The 16540-nt window shown below is 46.6% G+C and overlaps 1 protein-coding gene across 1 annotated transcript in view; it reads left to right on the plus strand.

Annotated features, from left to right (window-relative positions):
- The first annotated feature begins 3402 nt into the window (after positions 1 to 3402).
- Positions 3403 to 16540, plus strand: part of SH3GL2 (SH3 domain containing GRB2 like 2, endophilin A1) — a 285217-nt gene continuing 272079 nt past the window's right edge. The window contains exon 1 of the mRNA XM_073552479.1: positions 3403 to 3617. Coding sequence (XP_073408580.1) covers positions 3573 to 3617 — 45 coding nt within the window. The 5' untranslated portion in view covers positions 3403 to 3572. The remainder of the gene's footprint in view (positions 3618 to 16540) is intronic.

Below are 16540 nucleotides of genomic sequence, written 5' to 3' on the forward strand. Positions count from 1 at the left end.
ATTCTATGAGGAGGCTGCATTATACTATTTGAGGGGGCTGCTTTATATTCTATGAGGGAGGCTACCCCAATTCCTGCTACATAATTAAGATTTGTACTACCTTATATTATACCCAGATATTAGCGTGTTTTACGGCACAATTGGTGGTCTTGTATTTATCTCAATGTAGCTACATAGTGGGCCCCAAGAAAGATTTTCTCTGCTGGGCCCAAGATGTTCCAGTCCGACGCTGCCTCCATACACAACCCTCACATTGGAGCGTGCACAATGTAGCGGTTGCTCCATCCGCAGCCCTCACAATGCTGCGTGCACGATGTAGTGGTTGCTCCATCCTCAGCCCTCACATTGCCGCGTGCATGATGTAGCGGTTGCTCCATCCGCAGCCCTCACATTGCTGTGTGCACGATGTAGTGGTCGCTCCGTCCGCAGCCCTCACATTGCTGTGTGCACGATGTAGTGGTCGCTCCATCCGCAGCCCTCACATTGCCGTGTGCACGATGTAGTGGTCGCTCCATCCGCAGCCCTCACATTGCCGTGTGCACGATGTAGTGGTCGCTCCCTCCGCAGCCCTCACATTGCTGTGTGCACGATGTAGTGGTTGCTCCATCCGCAGCCCTCACATTGCCGTGTGCACGATGTAGTGGTCGCTCCATCCGCAGCCCTCACATTGCCGCGTGCACGATGTAGTGGTCGCTCCATCCGCAGCCCTCACATTGCCGCATGCACGATGTAGTGGTCGCTCCCTCCGCAGCCCTCACATTGCTGTGTGCACGATGTAGTGGTCGCTCCATCCGCAGCCCTCACATTGCCGCGTGCACGATGTAGTGGACGCTCCATCCGCAGCCCTCACATTGCCGCGTGCACGATGTAGTGGTCGCTCCCTCCGCAGCCCTCACATTGCTGTGTGCACAATGTAGTGGTCGCTCCATCCGCAGCCCTCACATTGCCGCATGCACGATGTTGTGGTCGCTCCATCCGCAGCCCTCACATTGCCGCGTGCACGATGTAGTGGTCGCTCCCTCCGCAGCCCTCACATTGCCGCGTGCACGATGTAGTGGTCGCTCCCTCCGCAGCCCTCACATTGCTGTGTGCACGATGTAGTGGTCACTCCATCCGCAGCCCTCACATTGCCGCGTGCACGATGTAGTGGACGCTCCATCCGCAGCCCTCACATTACCGCGTGCACGATGTAGTGGTCGCTCCCTCCGCAGCCCTCACATTGCTGTGTGCACGATGTAGTGGTCGCTCCATCCGCAGCCCTCACATTACCGCGTGCACGATGTAGTGGTCGCTCCCTCCGCAGCCCTCACATTGCTGTGTGCACGATGTAGTGGTCGCTCCATCCGCAGCCCTCACATTGCCGCATGCACGATGTAGTGGTCGCTCCCTCCGCAGCCCTCACATTGCCGCATGCACGATGTAGTGGTCGCTCCCTCCGCAGCCCTCACATTGCTGTGTGCACGATGTAGTGGTCGCTCCATCCGCAGCCCTCACATTGCTGTGTGCAGGATGTAGTGGTCGCTCCATCCGCAGCCCTCACATTGCCGCATGCACGATGTAGTGGTCGCTCCATCTGCAGCCCTCACATTGCCACGTGCATGATGTAGTGGTCGCTCCCTCCGCAGCCCTCACATTGCTGTGTGCACGATGTAGTGGTCGCTCCATCCGCAGCCCTCACATTGCTGTGTGCACAATGTAGTGGACGCTCCATCCGCAGCCCTCACATTGCCGTGTGCACGATGTAGTGGTTGCTCCGTCCGCAGCCCTCACATTGCCGCGTGCACGATGTAGTGGTCGCTCCATCCGCAGCCCTCACATTGCTGTGTGCACGATGTAGTGGTCGCTCCATCCGCAGCCCTCACATTGCTGTGTGCAGGATGTAGTGGTCGCTCCATCCGCAGCCCTCACATTGCCGCATGCACGATGTAGTGGTCGCTCCATCCGCAGCCCTCACATTGCCGTGTGCACGATGTAGTGGTCGCTCCATCTGCAGCCCTCACATTGCCGTGTGCCCAATGTAATGGTCGCTCCATCCGCAGCCCTCACATTGCTGTGTGCACGATGTAGTGGTCGCTCTGTCCGCAGCCCTCACATTGCTGTGTGCACGATGTAGTGGTCGCTCTGTCCGCAGCCCTCACATTGCCGCGTGCACGATGTAGTGGTCGCTCCATCCGCAGCCCTCACATTGCTGTGTGCACGATGTAGTGGTCGCTCCATCCGCAGCCCTCACATTGCCGTGTGCCCAATGTAGTGGTCGCTCCATCCGCAGCCCTCACATTGCCGTGTGCACGATGTAGTGGTCGCTCCATCCGCAGCCCTCACATTGCCGTGTGCCCAATGTAGTGGTCGCTCCATCCGCAGCCCTCACATTGCTGTGTGCACGATGTAGTGGTCGCTCCATCCGCAGCCCTCACATTGCTGTGTGCACGATGTAGTGGATGCTCCATCCGCAGCCCTCACATTGCTGTGTGCACGATGTAGTGGATGCTCCATCCGCAGCCCTCACATTGCCGTGTGCCCAATGTAGTGGTCGCTCCATCCACAGCCCTCACATTGCTGTGTGCACGATGTAGTGGTCGCTCCATTCGCAGCCCTCACATTGCTGTGGGCACGATGTAGTGGACGCTCCATCCGCAGCCCTCACATTGCTGTGTGCACGATGTAGTGGATGCTCCATCCGCAGCCCTCACATTGCCGTGTGCCCAATGTAGTGGTCGCTCCATTCGCAGCCCTCACATTGCTGTGTGCACGATGTAGTGGTCGCTCCATTCGCAGCCCTCACATTGCTGTGGGCACGATGTAGTGGACGCTCCATCCGCAGCCCTCACATTGCTGTGTGCACGATGTAGTGGATGCTCCATCCGCAGCCCTCACATTGCCGTGTGCCCAATGTAGTGGTCGCTCCATCCACAGCCCTCACATTGCTGTGTGCACGATGTAGTGGTCGCTCCATTCGCAGCCCCCACATTGCTGTGGGCACGATGTAGTGGACGCTCCATCCGCAGCCCTCACATTGCCGTGTGCACGATGTAGTGGTCGCTCCATCCGCAGCCCTCACATTGCCGTGTGCCCAATGTAGTGGTCGCTCCATCCACAGCCCTCACATTGCTGTGTGCACGATGTAGTGGTCGCTCCATCCGCAGCCCTCACATTGCTGTGTGCACGATGTAGTGGACGCTCCATCCGCAGGCATGATGCTATCACATCTGATTCTAGCGCCATTGCCCTCTCCACCACCTATGCTTACTCCACAGCAGTGCTGCTGACTGGCACTGACAAGTCCACATTGTCCCTAGTGAAGCACGTCACACCTCCCGCTCGCACAGGACGGACAGACAGACAGCAGGGAGTGCAGGAAATGAGCGCTGGCCCCTTAATAGGGCGGGGCTAGAGTCCGTGACGTCAGGGTGTCCCTGCATTAAGGCATGCATCTGATAACAGCATCACAGGATTACAGGGGAGCGACGGCTGGAGACTAGAATCCCCCCGCATCCTGCAGAGCCGCCGCGGCCGTCCTCGGTGACTATCCCGCTGCCCCCCACGTTCTGTGCGCCGCCTGCTCATCCGCCACCATGTCTGTAGCGGGGCTGAAGAAGCAGTTCCACAAAGCCACTCAGGTAGGAGACGGCTCCATCAGCAGCAGCTCTGTGCCCGCGCTGGGGGTGGTGCTGCCTGTCATTCACTGCGCTGCTGAATGTCATCTGATCGCACGGTGCCCTCCACCTATGGCTCCTCTGCATTGTGCCCGGCTCCAGGGAGGATGGGGTTAACCCGATCGGACTCCACCGGGCTATTTATAGCATGGGATCCGCTCTGGCCGCGATCTGTTCTGTATATTGGCCTTGCCAGTAGGACGTGAGTGGACACCAGTGTTTCCCGGGAGGGAGGGAATCCCCGGGTGTCTGGAGGAGCCATCACCATCGGTACAGGCGACCTACCATCTGCCATGGTGGGCATCCCGGATGGTTGGCATCGGACATGGATACATGCAGCTGGGGGTTTATGTACTCAAGTGTTCACCTACTATATTATGCGGACATGGTGATCGGCCAATTATTGGAGTGTGGTGGCAAAAATTACTCCTTAATATGAGCTATGGCCGAGCAGAACCAGGCTGTGAGACTTCCAGGGGGTCGGTGGAATCTGATGCAACACCGGAGATCGGGCCGTGATACTAATGGAGTTCCCATATATGTGTGTATGTACATATGTATATAATGTGTGTGTGTGTGTGTGTGTGTGTGTGTGTGTGTGTACATATGTATATAATGTGTGTGTGTGTGTATCTATCTATCTATCTAGTATGTGTATGTATATATATATATATGTGTGTGTATATATATATCTACATATATTATAATGTGTGTGTGTACATGTGCGTCACCGGTGCGGGTAGCCTTTGGATTAGGGCATGGTAAGTAGCCCTGCACATGGGATTACCGGAGGCTGGTAAGCCTGATGTTGGCTTCTGCCGAGGGCAGCCTTGGATCTGGTACCGGAGGCTGCAGTGAGGCTGCAGTCACTCATGGCTCGCCTATGGGATGCTCCTACAGAGGTGACCTCCTCAGCTCCTTCCCGAATGCCAAGACTTCATGCAGAGCTATCTGATAACAACTGCATTATTAACCAGCTTGCTGGATTGGGTCGCCGGCTGCTCTTCTGCAGGAAAGGTCGCCGTCTTGTTGCTGTGCCTTGTTTTTTTCCGTCCATTTTTCAATAAAATCCAGTCTTCATAAATGCATTTCACACCGTAACACAAGGGAGATTTCCTCTTCAGCTTGTGGTGCTGAAATTGAGCTGGTAACCTTTCCCCCTGCATTGTATTTAATAACACATTATATTTGACATTACCAAGCCTCTCTGTGTGGATGACTCTTTTTTTGGTGACAAAAATAGAAGATTGTCTCCCCTAGCAACCCGGGGAAGTGAGAGAACCTGCTAAAGTATACCATATGGTGCTAGTGTGGTGAGCGCCAGCTATTGGCCGCACTCTGTGACTGACACCTGTTTCGTAATATTTTTTTGCTACATTCTTTTTTTATATATTAACCCTTTTCATACTTGGGTAGCTGCTATTCAAGGTTCGGTTTACATGTCCAGTAGCTATTTCCATTTTGGGATCCCAAACCACATAAGTAACGTGCTCCAGTACCGATCTGTTCATTTAAATGGGAATCATAGAATCATAGAATCATAGAATTGTAGAGTTGGAAGGGACCTCCTGGGCCATCTGGTCCAACCCCCTGCTCAAAGCAGGATTCGCTAAATCATCCCAGTCAGATGTCTGTCCAGCCTCTGTTTGAAGACTTCCATTGAAGGAGAACTCACCACTTCTCGTGGCAGCCTGTTCCACTCATTGATCACTCTGTCAAAAAGTTTTTTCTAATATCTAATCTGTGTCTCCTCCCATTCAGTTTCATCCCATTGCTTCTAGTCTTTCCTTGTGCAAATGAGAATAAAGTTGATCCTTCTACAATGTGACAGCCCTTTAGATATTTGTAGACAGCTATTAAGTCTCCTCTCAGTCTTCTCTTTTGCAAACTAAACATTCCCAAATCCTGCAACCTTTCCTCATAAGACAGGGTTTGCAGACCGGTCACCATTCTGGTCGCTCTTTTCTGAACTTGCTCCAGTTTGTTGATGTCTTTTTTAAAATGTGGTGCCCAAAATTGGACACAATATTCCAGATGAGGTCTGACCAAAGAGGAGTAGAGGGAAATAATGACTTCACGTGATCTAGACTGTATGCTTCTGTTAATACATCCTAGAATTGCATTTGCCTTTTTTGCTGCTGCATCACACTGTTGACTCATATTCAGTCTGTGATCTATTAGTATACCCAAGTCTTTTTCACATGTGCTGTCACTTAGCCCTATTCCTCCCATTCTATATATGCTTTTTCCATTTTTATTGCCCAGATGTAGTACTTTGCATTTCTCCCTGTTAAAAACCATTCTGTTAGTTGCTGCCCACTTCTCCAGTTTATTTAAATCTTTTTGAATCCTCTCTCTCTCTTCTCTAGTATTAGCTATCCCTCCTAGCTTTGTGTCATCAGCAAATTTAATCAGTTTACCCTCAATTCCTTCATCTAAATCGTTGATAAAGATGTTGAACAATACAGGGCCCAGGACAGAGCCCTGTGGTACCCCACTTGAGACATTCTTCCAACTGGATGTGCAGCCATTTACGACCACTCTTTGGGTCCGATCACTAAGCCAGTTATGAATCCACCTAACAGTTGCCTTGTCCATTCCATACTTAATCATTTTTTCAATAAGGATTGTATGAGAGACTTTGTCAAATGCTTTGCTGAAGTCAAGATATACTATATCTACAGCATTTCCTTGATCCACCCAATCAGTGATACCGTCATAGAAGGAAATTAAGTTAGTCTGACATGACTTATTAGTTACAAACCCATGCTGACTCTGTTTAATCACTTCATTCTTATCCAGGTATTGACATACATGTTGTTTAATAATTTGTTCAAAGATCTTTCCTGGTATAGAAGTCAGACTCACCGGCCTATAGTTACCTGGGTCCACCTTCTTCCCCTTTTTGAAGATAGGAACAACATTTGCTCTTCTCCAGTCTTCTGGCACTTCTCCTGTTCTCCAAGAATTTTCAAAGATTATAGAGAGGGGTTCAAAAATTTCTTCTGCTATCTCCTTCAGTACTCTGGGGTGTAATTCATCTGGACCTGGAGACTTGAATTCATTTAGGCTAGCTAAGTGTTTCCTCACTATCTTTCTGTTTATAGATATCCTGGATTCTTCTATTCCCTTAATAGGACAGTGAATAACAGTTGATGTTACATTTCCTTTCTGAGAGAAAACAGATGCAAAATAGGAATTTAAAAGTTCAGCCTTCTCAACATCCTGTCTTACCATTTCATCATTTTCATCCTGTAAAAATCCTATAGCATCTTTGACTTTTCTTTTACTTTTGACATATCCCCAAAATCCTTTATTATTGCTTTTGACATCTCTTGCAAGCCTCAATTCATTTTCAGCTTTAGCTAATCTGATTTGTGCCCTGCAGGTTCTGCAGACAGCATTATATTCTTCTTTAGATATGCCTCCCTCTTTCCATTTTATAAACATTTTTTTCTTCCTTTTTAGCATGTGCTTAAGTTCTGTGTTCATCCATCCTGGTTTCCTTAACTGCTTCCTATTCTTCTCTCTTTTCGGAATTGTTAACAACTGTGCTTTGAGAATTTCATTTTTCAAGATTTCCCATCCTTCCTGGACATTTTTGTCTTTAAGGATATCCAGCCATTGGATCCCTCCAATTCTCTTTCTGAATCCCTTAAAATCTGCCTTTCTGAAATCTAACCTTGACGTCTGAGTCTTCACAGGTCTTCCGCCTCTAGTTATCCAAAATTCTAAAATAGCATGGTCGCTACCTCCTAGGGTCCCAGCCACTTTTACCTCCTCAACCATTTCCTCCCTGTATATAAGGATTAGATCCAAGGTAGCAGTTCCCCTTGTTTTCTCCCTTACCTTTTGGAAGATAAAGTTGTCAGCAAGAGAGGATAAGAATTTCCTTGACCTGTTAGTTTTGCCTGAGAGAGATTCCCAACAAATGTCTGGATAGTTGAAATCTCCCATGACAACTATGTCATATTTTTTGGAGAACTTGGCCATTTGATGCATAAAGAGTTCATCCATATCTTCAGCTTGCACAGGCGGCCTGTAGTAAATGCCTACAATGGTGTCCTTTCCATTGTTCTGTCCTTGTATTCTTACCCAAACAGTTTCCACAGAACTCCCAGTCTCTGAAGCTTCAATCTCTGTGCAGATATACGCGTTTCTAACATACAATGCGACACCCCCTCCTCGTTTATCAAGTCTGTTTCTTGCAAATAAGTTGTATCCTTCTAGTCTTGTATTCCAATCATGTGTATTGTCCCACCAAGTTTCAGTGATTCCAATGACATCATATTTCTTTTCCTGTGTTAGTAGTTCCAATTCTCCTTGTTTGTTGCCCATGCTTTGTGCATTAGTATAGAAACATTTTAGTTTGTGATTGGTTTCTCTTTCTCCAATATTTTTATTAATTAGATTCTTTCGTCTTTGTTCTTCCTTTCCACTTCTAATAGCAGAGTTCTCAATAGCATTTGTCAGGTGTATGGCTTTTTCTGGTCTTTTGCTTCCCTTCCCATGTTGTTCAAGTTTAAAGCTCTCCTTACAAGTGTAGCAAGGCGACTTCCAAATACATGCTTTCCAGTCTTCGTAAGGTGCACCCCATCTCTAGCAAGTAGTCCATCGTATAAGTAGTTCACTCCGTGATCCAGAAATCCAAATCGTTGCTGACGGCACCATCGACGTAGCCAGTTGTTCACCTGCAGAATCTTATTCCACCTCCTTGTTCCATGGCCATCCACTGGGAGGATGGAAGAGAAGACCACCTGCGCTCCCAGTTCTTTCACTTTCTTGCCTAAGTCTTCAAAGTCTCTGCAGATGGTTTCCAGGTCGTTTCTTGCAGTGTCATTTGTCCCCACATGTAGTAGCAGGAATGGGTAGTCATCTGTAGGTCTGAAGAGTCCTGATATCCTGTCAGACACATCTTTAATTTTTGCACCTGGAAGACAACACATTTCTCTTGAAGTTATATCCGGTCTGCAGATAGCGGCCTCTGTTCCTCTCAACAGGGAATCCCCCATGACCACCACTCTCCGTTTCTTCTTCACAACATTTTTCTTTCTCCATCCAGGAGGACTCTGAAGGCGTACAAGGTTGCTGTTTGTTGGCAAAGTCTTATCCTGATGTATTTCTTCATTGTTTTCCTGCGTGAGAGCCTGGTACTGGTTTCTGAGCAGTATGGGTGCTGACTGCCTCCTGATCCTCCTGCTTCTCTGGGTCACATGTCTCCATTCCTCTGTTTCTTCAGGTGCACTTCGAATTTCTTCTCTTTCTGTAACATGAAGAGATAATTCTGCTCTGTCCAAGAACTCTTCACCTTCCTTAATGATCTTCAACGTAGCTAACCTCTCTTGGAGATTTTGCAACTTTTCCTCCAACAGGGACACAAGCTTGCATTTGTGGCATGTGAAGTTTGGCTTTTCCACTGGTAAGTCTGTGAACATGTAGCAAGAAATGCAGCTCACCAAATGGCTCCTGGCCTCTTCCATCTTGAGATTTCTTAAAAACGATGAAGGATGAGCCCAAATTCGCGCGCCGATAGGCGCGCGGTTTTTCCGATTTCCTCTTTTCAGCTGCAACGGCCAAAACCCAGTGATCGTTGCAGCGGAATGGAATAAGATGTTTTCTGTTTACCTCCTCTCCAGCTGCTGTTTTTTTTAACTAAAAGAAATGTAGGCTGCAGAATATATATATATATATATATATATATATATTTTTTTTTATTTTTTTTTTATAATATCATTTTATTTGTTAAAAGGGTGATCCAGGACTTTGCTTATTTTTTGCTATGGGCCTAAGGAATTGCAGTCAGTTGCTAACTACCTGCCTGTTGTGCCTGGCGCTGATCTCTGCCAGTACACAGAGGTCACAGACCGCTCCTGCTGGCGATTCTGTAGCTTCCGATGACGTCACTTTGACATAGCAGTGTCTCCTCTTCACTCTACTCAGTTGGGCGGATCGTCTCTGCTGTCGCCATCCTGATTGACAGCTAGCTCCCCACATCCTAACTGCCAGTCAGCTTGATGTCTGCAGTGAGGCCCCATCAACAGAGCAGACCGGAGAGAAAGAGCGACTCTGTTGACGTGAGGTCAAATGATACAGCAGAATCGCCGGCAGGAGCTGGCAGGGAAGCCTGTGAGTTCTTAGTCCCATAGCAAAAAATAAGCAAAGCCCTGGATAACCCCTTTGACGGATCTGTTCTCTGAGCACACTGAGCGTGCATATAACTATAGAGGTGTTCTGAGACCTCTGTAGTAAGAAATGATCCTTTACAAACGGATGAAAAGCGACCAACAAAGTTTTCCATCATGCCGCTGTTTTTGCTCCGTTTTTAACGGATCTGTGATCTTTTTTTTAAACTGTATACGTTACGAGTGGATGGCAGCGGGATATGTGAACAGAGCCTTGTAGACAAAAGTAACTAGCATCTAAATGACTAAATCTTTATTTGCATAGCCTCTTAGATATTCACTTGTCTGTTCAGGAATAACGGGATAAGTTACCTGTTGCAGCATGTGTAAACATACCCTAAAGCAAAACCAGCCAGGTAAAGTGCCAGCTTGCCGCTCCAAGAATGACCATACCCATTTCAAAAGTACAAACAACCTGCTCTTCTTATATTCAGTCTTTTGAATGTCTTCAGGTATTTAAAAACGCCAAGCGGTTAAAAGAAGTGAGCCGACCATTGTTCAGGCGGCTTCTGCTCTGAAAACCACTCAGCGCTTTACAATACAAGTCCATGGAAAGGCCCAAAAGATGCCTGCAAGATTCATGGGCATTTTTTTGAGTGTTTTGCCGATGTTATTACAGGAAAAACCACTAGCGCTTTCTTCATTGTTAAAAGGAGTGAAAAAGAAAAAATCCAGAAAATGCCAATAAAAAAGATGATCCAAAAAAAAAACAAAGAAAAAAAAAAGATAGTCAAAAAACATTGGAAAAGGAAGTAAACAAGAAAATCTAAAATGAGGCTTCAGAAAAGAAAAAACCTTTGGTGTTTCCCAAAGCAGGTTCCTCTTGAAAACGTCACATTAAAAAGCTGTCGTGTGAACAGACCCTTAGGAGCAATAACCTGTGAGTCACGGGCTGATTCATGAGGTTGTGCACCCGTGACAGATTTTCTTTTGCTGTTGCGTTTTTCCAGAAGCGTGAAACGTGCAGGATAAACACTGACAATTATATGTACATTTCAGGTCATATTTACAAGCACCTTGGTTTGCTTCCTGGAAAGACATAATTGATTTCCTCAAATGATCCAGAAAGCGTATTTACAAGTGAAAGCATATTTGTAGAATATACTACTGACATAATATATGTGAAAACTCCCACGCCTGCCAATGTCACCCTTTGCCTCTGAGCATTTCTGAGCTGTCCATTGATTATTTTACTATTGCAGTTGCTAGGGACAAATTTGTGTATTGATATTTGTTTGGGGTCATAAAGGTCATTTTATAAGTTCTGCAACATATATGCTTATGTTTTATGGCCTATTATTTATACGTTCCTTCACAATTGTATACCACTACCATAATTCCTGTGATTTTCAGCTTTCGACCCACTATGGTATTGTGTGTGTATGTGTGTGTGTGTCTCATAGTCACTAACATCTGTTGAAAATAATACACTTCAGATTTTGTGAAATTAATTTAGGGGATGAAAAAGATGCGTTGGAGCAGAGAGTGGCCCAAACATGAGAACACTGTATGCTTGAGCAACTCTCCATTCACTTCAACGGGAATGGTGGAGTTGTCAGTCTCATAGAAGTTAATGGAGTGGTGATGTAAAATGCACACTATCGCTCCATTCACATAGGACTTTAAGAACCCCTTTCTCATCAGAAGAGGTGCCGTACATTTTTTCAGTATGTCTTTAGAGTGTGAGAGGAAACCGGAGAATCCGGATGAAACCCACACAAACACGGGGAGAACATACAAACTCTTTGCAGATGTTGTCCCTGGTAGGATTGAACCCAGGACCCCAGTGCTGCAGTGCTAACCATTGAGCCACCGTGCTGCTCCAATAGGAATCAACATCATTGATTGGAGGTTTGTGTCATCTACTATATAATCATCTAATTCTGTCTGTCTGTACCGGAAATCCTGCGTTGCTGATTGGTCGCGGCTGGCCGGGCGCGACCAATCAGCGACAGGCGCAGTCCGGCCGCGAATTGGTGCGGAATTCAAACAACGCACGCTACCGTCGGGAGATCTGCGGTGCTAGCCGCTGATCTCCCGACGGTTGCCGCGGGTCATCTCCTGCCGCACAGAGGTCAGCAGCAACGTAGCTGGGAGATGACCGGCGCAGTGCTCAATGTGCGGATGGTACCCAGGGTCCGGAGGAGAGGAGACTCTCCTCTAGGCCCTGGGTACCATAAACCTGTAAAAAATAGAATTAAAATAAATAGTGATATACTCACCTTCCGTCAGCCCCGGACTCTTTCCCTCTTCTCACCACGCACCCGGCATCTTCCGGTCCCAGTAATGCTTTGTGCGAAAGACCGCTGATGGTGTCGCTCTCTCGCGAGAGTGACGTCATCTCCGGTCCTTCGCGCTAAGCATTACTGGGACCGGAAGATGCCGGGAGCGTGGAGAGGAGATCGGGGGCCGTCGGAAGGTGAGAGTAACCTTTTTTAAATTTTTTTTTAATTATTTTTTTACATTCTATCTTTTACTATTGATGCTGCAAAGGCAGCCTCTATAGTAAAAAGTTGATCACAATTGTCAAGCACTATGCTTGACAAGTGTGACCAACCTGTCAGTCACATTCCAAACGATGCTTCAAATCGCTTGGAATGCGCTTGAATTCCGCACGTGAAAATCGCGTGAAGAACACATGCTGTGAGGTCACTGATCGTGGTGGATCGTCCTGGACCATCTTTTGAACGTTGGTCTCCCGCTGGCCATATTCTAGAATACCCGACGTGTTAGAATTGGGCCACCGTCTAGTATATGTATATGTGCCACCAGACATGGTCCTTGCTGTTAGATTATGTGCACATGACCCTCCATTTTTTTTTTTATCCTCGAACCTCCATGATAATACTACCTCAGGATTTCAAGCGAGCGAATTTTTCAAGACATAGCTGTCTTTTGGCTTCTTTTTCCTGAAATGTCTTTTTTTTTCTTTTCGTTTTTTAGCTTTTTGTTGTTTCTTCCGTGCTTTTGTGTCCATTGGCATTACTGTTATGTGTGTGTGTATTTTTTAGCCGTACTTTATTATCTCCATCGAACAGTAAAGAAACCGCTAGCATTTTTTCAAACAAATACCCTGGCCTAATGCTCAAAAAGATGTTAGTAAGTTAGTAAGTATAGAGTGTCTTCAGAACAGAAAACACCTGAAGAATGATCAGCTCAATTCTTTTAACTGCTTGAAATTTTTGGAAACCTGAAGCAGTTGAAAGACACTTAGGCTACTTTCACACATCAGGTTTTCGGCGTCAGGCGCGATCCGGCGTCGTGCCGGAATGCCGGATCCGGCAAATGTTTTGTAAAACCTGATGTGCCGGATCCGGTTTTCTGCCGGATCCGTCTTGTTCTTGACAGACAAAACCGGATCCGTCTCATCCGGTTCATCCGTTTTTCTATCCGTTTTTCGACGGATTACGCCGGATCCGGTTTATAAAATTGACCCTTGTGGCCTTCCGAACGGGATTGGCTACTGGAAAACTATATATAGCATGTTCCTACAGCCCTTCTTTGACAGGTTGTAGACAAGAAAGTGCAGGTTGGAGAGAAGAGCAAGTTACTGGCGAAGATGGATGTTGTCATTGGAAATATTACCACTAGAAGTTCTGTGACGGTTTCAGTAATGAGGGACAATTTTGCACTATACTTTATGTCACCTCAAGGCAGAGTACACTGGCAGGATGACAGAGTGTGAAAGATTTGTGCCCTAACCAAACTTGTGTACCTTCTGGACCAACAGTATATATAGTCATGGCCAAAAGTATTGACACCCCTGCAATTCTGTCAGATAATACTCAGTTTCTTCCTGAAAATGATTGCAAACACAAATTCTTTGGTATTATTATCTTCATTTAATTTGTCTTAAATGAAAAAACACAAAAGAGAATGAAGCAAAAAGCAAAACATTGATCATTTCACACAAAACTCCAAAAATGAGCCGGACAAAAGTATTGGCACCCTCAGCCTAATACTTGGTTGCACAACCTTTAGCCAAAATAACTGCGACCAACCGCTTCCGGTAACCATCAATGAGTTTCTTACAATGCTCTGCTGGAATTTTAGACCATTCTTCTTTGGCAAACTAGTCCAGGTCCCTGATATTTGAAGGGTGCCTTCTCCAAACTGCCATTTTTAGATCTCTCCACAGGTGTTCTATGGGATTCAGGTCTGGACTCATTGCTGGCCACCTTAGAAGTCTCCAGTGCTTTCTCTCAAACCATTTTCTAGTGCTTTTTGAAGTGTGTTTTGGGTTATTGTCCTGCTGGAAGACCCATGACCTCTGAGGTAGACCCAGCTTTCTCACACTGGGCCCTAAATTATGCTGCAAAATTTGTTGGTAGTCTTCTGACTTCATAATGCCATGCACACGGTCAAGCAGTCCAGTGCCAGAGGCAGCAAAGCAACCCCAAAACATCAGGGAACCTCCGCCATGTTTGACTGTAGGGACCGTGTACTTTTCTTTGAATGCCTCTTTTTTCTCCTGTAAACTCTATGTTGATGCTTTTGCCCTAAAAGCTCTACTTTTGTCTCATCTGACCACAGAACATTCTTCCAAAATGTTTTAGGCTTTTTCAGGTAAGTTTTGGCAAACTCCAGCCTGGCTTTTTTATGTCTCGGGGTAAGAAGTGGAGTCTTCCTGGGTCTCCTACCATACAATCCCTTTTCATTCAGATGCCGACGGATAGTACGGGTTGACACCGTTGTACCCTCGGACTGCAGGGCAGCTTGAACTTGTTTGGATGTTAGTGGAGGTTCTTTATCCAACATCCGCACAATCTTGCATTGAAATCTCTTGTCAATTTTTCTTTTCTGGCCACATCTAGAGAGGCTAGCCACAGTGCCATGGGCTTTAAACTTCTTGATGACACTGCACACGGTAGACACAGGAACATTCAGGTCTTTGGAGATGGACTTGTAGCCTTGATATTGCTCATGCTTCCTCACAATTTGGTTTCTCAAGTCCTCAGACAGTTCTTTGGTCTTCTTTCTTTTCTCCATGCTCAATGTGGTACACACAAGGACACAGGACAGAGGTTGAGTCAACTTTAATCCATGTCAACTGGCTGCAAGTGTGATTTAGTTATTGCCAACACCTGTTAGGTGCCACAGGTAAGTTATAGGTGCTGTTAATTACACAAATTAAAGAAGCATCACATGATTTTTCGAACAGTGCCAATACTTTTGTCCACCCTCTTTGTTATGTTTGGTGTGGAATTATATCCAATTTGGCTTTAGGACAATTCTTTTTGTGTTTTTTCATTTAAGACAAATTAAATGAAGATAATAATACCAAAGAATTTGTGTTTGCAATCATTTTCAGGAAGAAACTGAGTATTATCTGACAGAATTGCGGGGGTGTCAATACTTTTGGCCATGACTGTACCTTTGCCAACCAAAGTTGGCTATCTTGTCATGGTCTTACTATTTTTAGCTTTAGGCCACAGGTGTGTACCTGGTTGTGTTTTATGCAAAGTATTTCACCTTTTAACAAAAGTTGTGTACATTGTTAGGAAATCACCAACAATAAACACAACTTTTTAGGTGAAATACTTTGCTTCAAACACAACCAGGAACACAACTGTGGCAAAAAGCTAAAATTTACCCACAGTTATATACCTGGTTTTGAATACCTTTTTACCTTTGAAATACCCTGTATTTAACCTTTTTTTTAAACATAGTTCGCCGCAGAAAGAAATGACAGACAACCATTGTGAAACGATAATTTAACTTTTATTTAAAATTTTTTTTTTTTTTGTAAAATGTTTTTAAAGTGCAAAAAACTTTTTTAATAAAGGTTTTAAACCCAATGGGCATTTTTATTAAAAAACAAACATTACAAATCTGTGTAGTGTGGGGTGGAAATACTGCTGGAGGGGCTGCGGGACACTTCGACACTGGGTGTGTGGAGAGAGGACTGGGATCGTGGTGGGGAAGGAACAGTTAGAGGTGAAGGTGTGGAAAAAGCTACAGAATGGGTGGACATGTGGGAGGCAGAAGAGGTGGTGGGCGGTGGAGTGGAGGGTTGGGCAGGGACTGTAGGAGCAGATGATGTTGATGGAAAGTTGTATGGGGAAGGAGTTTGGTACGGGGAAGGAGTTTGGTACGGGGAAGGAGTTTGGTACGGGGCAGGTTGCTGGAAGTGGGGAGATGTCTGGTACTGGGGAGGTTGCTGGTACTGGTGAGGTTGCTGGTATGTAATAGGAGGGGGAGGATGGAAAGTGGCTGGAGGGGGTGCAGATGTAATAGGAGGGGGAGGATGGAAAGTGGCTGGAGGGGGTGCAGATGTAATAGGAGGGGGAGGATGGAAAGTGGCTGGAGGGGGTGCAGGTGGAGGAACTACAGTGGTGGGAGATGGAGGTTGGGAGGTAACCTGCTGTAGAGCACCGTGGCACGAATGCATTACATGCATCTGCTGGGTAGGAGATAGTGTTGCCATGCGCTCCACAACAGACCTGAAAAAGGTGTGGTTTGGCGAAGATCTTGCTTCTGAATGCATGGTTTGCAGAAGTGTCTTCACCTCCAGAATGCTGGAGTTGATCTGCTGAAAGCCTGCGGAGATTTGCTCTGACAAGACTTTTAGACAGTTCTGGAAAGATGCATTCAGATGCAAGAACTCTTGCGCATAACTCTTTTCCTGACCCCTCTGCCGCTGTCGCCCAGTACCCGCAGGTGTACTAGAGGTGGCAGGGGCAGAAGGGTGGGGTAAAGGGAAAG

Source organism: Dendrobates tinctorius, unplaced genomic scaffold (genome assembly GCF_039654945.1).
Source record: "Dendrobates tinctorius isolate UK_male_01 unplaced genomic scaffold, ASM3965494v1 ptg000191l, whole genome shotgun sequence".
Classification (NCBI taxonomy): Eukaryota; Metazoa; Chordata; class Amphibia; order Anura; family Dendrobatidae; genus Dendrobates; species Dendrobates tinctorius.